This window comes from Austrofundulus limnaeus, unplaced genomic scaffold (genome assembly GCF_001266775.1).
Source record: "Austrofundulus limnaeus strain Quisiro unplaced genomic scaffold, Austrofundulus_limnaeus-1.0 Scaffold210, whole genome shotgun sequence".
Taxonomy (NCBI): domain Eukaryota; kingdom Metazoa; phylum Chordata; class Actinopteri; order Cyprinodontiformes; family Rivulidae; genus Austrofundulus; species Austrofundulus limnaeus.
The window spans coordinates 620,909-624,498 of record NW_013952612.1 but is presented as its reverse complement, the minus strand read 5'-3'; the positions used below and the strand labels follow the sequence as shown (position 1 = coordinate 624,498).

The following is a 3,590-nucleotide window of genomic DNA, read 5'->3' as shown; positions in this document are numbered from 1 at the left end:
CCTAAAGTCTAGCTAGAAGCTAAACGTCAACAGACTGGCTGGAAGCTAAACGTCAACAGACTGGCTGGAAGCTAAATGTCAGCAGACTGGCTGGAAGCTAAACGTCAACAGACTGGCTGGAAGCTAAATGTCAGCAGACTGGCTGGAAGCTAAACATCAACAGACTGGCTGGAAGCTAAACATCAACAGACTGGCTGGAAGCTAAACATCAACAGACTGGCTGGAAGCTAAACGTCAACAGACTGGCCAGAAGCTAAACGTCAACAGACTGGCTGGAAGCTAAACATCAACAGACTGGCTGGAAGCTAAACGTCAACAGACTAGCTAGAAGCGAAACATGTCAAAAAACTGGCTAAAAGCTAATAGTAGCATGTGAACACAAAAAATAAAGCTTATGTCCTGTACTGGCAACTCTTCTCATCCAACACATTCATCTTTTTTTTCTCTCTCCAGTCCAGAAGCAGCTGAAGAATCTCCTGGACAGACGCAGGGATGGACGGAGGTTGGACGTGAGCAAGTCTATGTCCCGTCCAATCAGGACATCGGCTGCAGGTTCAAACTGCACTGCACGCCCCGAGACGGAGATCGCAGCGGTCTGACCAAAGAGCTGATTTCTGTCGGAGTGGTGGAGGCGGGGCCGGGTGTATGCATGTTCGACAACCGCCACGCGTACACGGTGAAAGTGGCGGCGTGGCCYTTGGTGAGGGTGGTGTCCTACAATGTCCTCGCCAACATCTACGCTCAAACTGAGCTGTCCAAGACTGTGCTGTACCCGTACTGTGCCCCCTACGCCCTGCAGCTGGACTACAGGCAGATCCTGATCAAGAAGGAGCTGGCTGGGTACAACGCTGACGTCGTCTGTCTGCAGGAAGTGGACAAAAGTGGGGACTGACCTCAGTGACCCGTTCACAGCATCATTTAGTGAGTGCACATCATGATTTAATGCTCGGTGTTCTGGCTTCTTCAGGCGTCTTTCCYGACAGTCTGGTTCCGGCTCTGTATGCTTTTGGACTGGACGGAGTTTTTAAGCTCAAAGAGAAGCAGAATGAAGGATTGGCTACGTTCTACCGCAGGTTGGTTCTTCCATCAGCTAAAATCTGGGTTTAATTTTAAAAAAATCTCGCACTGTGATTCTAAACCTAAAAGAAACGACTCTCGTGGTGTTTCAGGTCAAGGTTTCGGCTGCTGAGCAGCCATGATATCATGCTGAGTGAGGCCTTGACCTCTGACCCCATACACTTCGAGCTGCTGGAGAAGCTCTCTGCCTACAGCACCCTGAAGGACCGGTTTCTGAAGATGTCCACATCGCTGCAGGTACACATGCTAAATGTGTAGATGATGTGTTAACACACAAAAACCAGACAAACTGCATTTTCTYTTTTAAAAAAAGCATGAAAAGGTAGAGCCAGAATGACTGCTGAAGAGCTGTGTAGAAGCAAAACTTGTCGAAAGGTTGACTAAAAGCTAAAAGTATCAAAAGCCTGGATAGAAGCCAAACCTGTCAAAAGACTGGTTAGAGGCTAAATGTATAATTTGGCTTTCTAGCAGCTAAAAGTATCAAAAGGCTAGCAAGAGGCTAAAAGTATTAAAAGGTTGGCTAGCAGCTAAAAGTATTAAAAGGCTGGCTAGCAGCTAAAAGTATTAAAAGGCTGGCTAGAAGCTAAAAGTATCAAAAGGCTGGTTAGAGGCTAAAAGTATCAAAAGGCTAGCTAGAGGCTAAAAGTAGTGAAAGTTTGTCTGGAAACTGAAAGTATCAAAAGGCTGCCTAGCAGGCTAAAAGTATTAAAAGGCTGGCTAGCAGCTAAAAGTATTAAAAGGTTGGCTAGCAGCTAAAAGTATTAAAAGGCTGGCTAGCAGCTAAAAGTATNCTAGCAGCTAAAAGTATTAAAAGGTTGGCTAGCAGCTAAAAGTATTAAAAGGCTGGCTAGCAGCTAAAAGTATTAAAAGGCTGGCTAACAGCTAAAAGTATTAAAAGGCTGGCTAGCAGCTAAAAGTATTAAAAGGCTGGCTAACAGCTAAAAGTATTAAAAGGCTGGCTAACAGCTAAAAGTATTAAAAGGCTGGTTAACAGCTAAACGTATTAAAAGGTTGGCTAGAAGCTAAAAGTATCAAAAGGCTAGCTAGAGGCTAAAAGTATTAAAAGGCTGGCTAGCAACTAAAAGGCTAGCAGCAAAAAGTATTTTTTGGCTAGCAAGAATCTTAAATGATCAAAAGCCTAGTTAAAAGGTTCATATATGGTATTTTGGCTAGCTAGAAGCTAATCGTAGCTCGTACAGACAAAAGTAGATCCAGTTTGTTGATGCAGGTTTCAAAGAGAACCATGTTTCTGAAGGACCTGATGAGAGCTCTGTGTGTTTTTATTCAGACATTATTTGTACAGGAAGTCAAAGGTTTAGTTGTAGTCAGCTYTGAGTTCTCCTGCAGGTCACTGTGCTGGAGGACATCATAAAACCAGACAGGAAGGTCTGCGTGGCCAACACTCACCTGTACTGGCACCCAAAAGGTAAAAGGACTCTGTGTGAACTCACRTGAACGATCTGCACCAGGTGAACCCTCTGAATCTCTTCAACCTTTATTCATGTTAAAGGAGGGAACATTCGCCTGGTCCAGATGGGCGTGGCTCTGCGGCACCTGAATCATGTGATCAGCAGTGTTGCACCTGGAGCCCCGCTGGTGTTTTGTGGGGATTTTAACTCCTCCCCAAATTCAGGTAACGTCACACCTGAGAGCATCACAACATCATTTATTATCATTCCTGTTTAAAATAAACAGAACTCTTGTCCCGTTGTTGTTGTGTTTGTTGATCTGTTGGTTCCAGGTGTGTTCCAGCTGCTCAGTGAYGCCGCCATCCCTCAGCAGCACGAAGACTGGAGCAGCTCGGGTCCAGAGGAGTCCTGCAGCATGGACCTGAGCTCCTGCTTCCCCCCTCTGACGAGTGCCTGRGGACAGCCGGCTTACACCAACTTCGTGGGAGGTTTTCACGGCTGCCTGGACTACATTTTTATACAGCCGGAGAGCATGCAGGTTGTTGGATCTTGATTAATTACTGAGGTTGTAGTGAAGCAGGATTTACATTTTGTGTAAACTTTATGTTCAGGCAGCTTTGGATCAGTGTTGAAGCCTTAAAAATAAATTTGTATTTTGCCTTTGTGGCTGGAGCTAACGTGCAGCTGTGTCTGTGCAGGTGGAGCAGGTGATTCCTCTGCCCAGCCATCAGGAGGTCACCACCTACGAGGCTCTGCCCAGCGTGGCTCACCCCTCAGACCACATCGCTCTGGTCTGTGATCTGCGATGGAATCCCTGACCCACCTCTGACCTCTTGTGAAAAAGACACGATTAAATTGTCAGGTCTTAAAACCTTCCTGTTGATTTTTGTTTTTGCTTCAATACAACAGAAAAACTGTTGTAAAACACATTTTTATAAAAATACAGTCATAAACTTTGTTTTAAAGACGTGACTCACTGATATTCAGTGTTGTGTTTGCTCATTTTAAATTAAATTGATGATYGATTGTAGGTCACTAGTCTGAGGAAAAATTTATTTCAAGCTCAAAAAAAGAAAAAGAAAAAAAGAAATATAAGAACTGTAG

At 44.7% G+C, this 3,590-nt stretch overlaps 1 protein-coding gene across 1 annotated transcript in view; it reads left to right on the top strand.

Annotated features, from left to right (window-relative positions):
- Window positions 1–3,516, top strand: part of pde12 (phosphodiesterase 12) — a 6,361-nt gene extending 2,845 nt beyond the window's left edge. Inside the window, exons 2-8 of the mRNA XM_014019148.1 lie at window positions 454–881; window positions 968–1,073; window positions 1,170–1,314; window positions 2,425–2,503; window positions 2,588–2,710; window positions 2,819–3,024; window positions 3,185–3,516. Coding sequence (XP_013874602.1) covers window positions 454–881; window positions 968–1,073; window positions 1,170–1,314; window positions 2,425–2,503; window positions 2,588–2,710; window positions 2,819–3,024; window positions 3,185–3,304 — 1,207 coding nt within the window. The 3' untranslated portion in view covers window positions 3,305–3,516. The remainder of the gene's footprint in view (window positions 1–453; window positions 882–967; window positions 1,074–1,169; window positions 1,315–2,424; window positions 2,504–2,587; window positions 2,711–2,818; window positions 3,025–3,184) is intronic.
- Window positions 3,517–3,590: the final 74 nt, after the last annotated feature.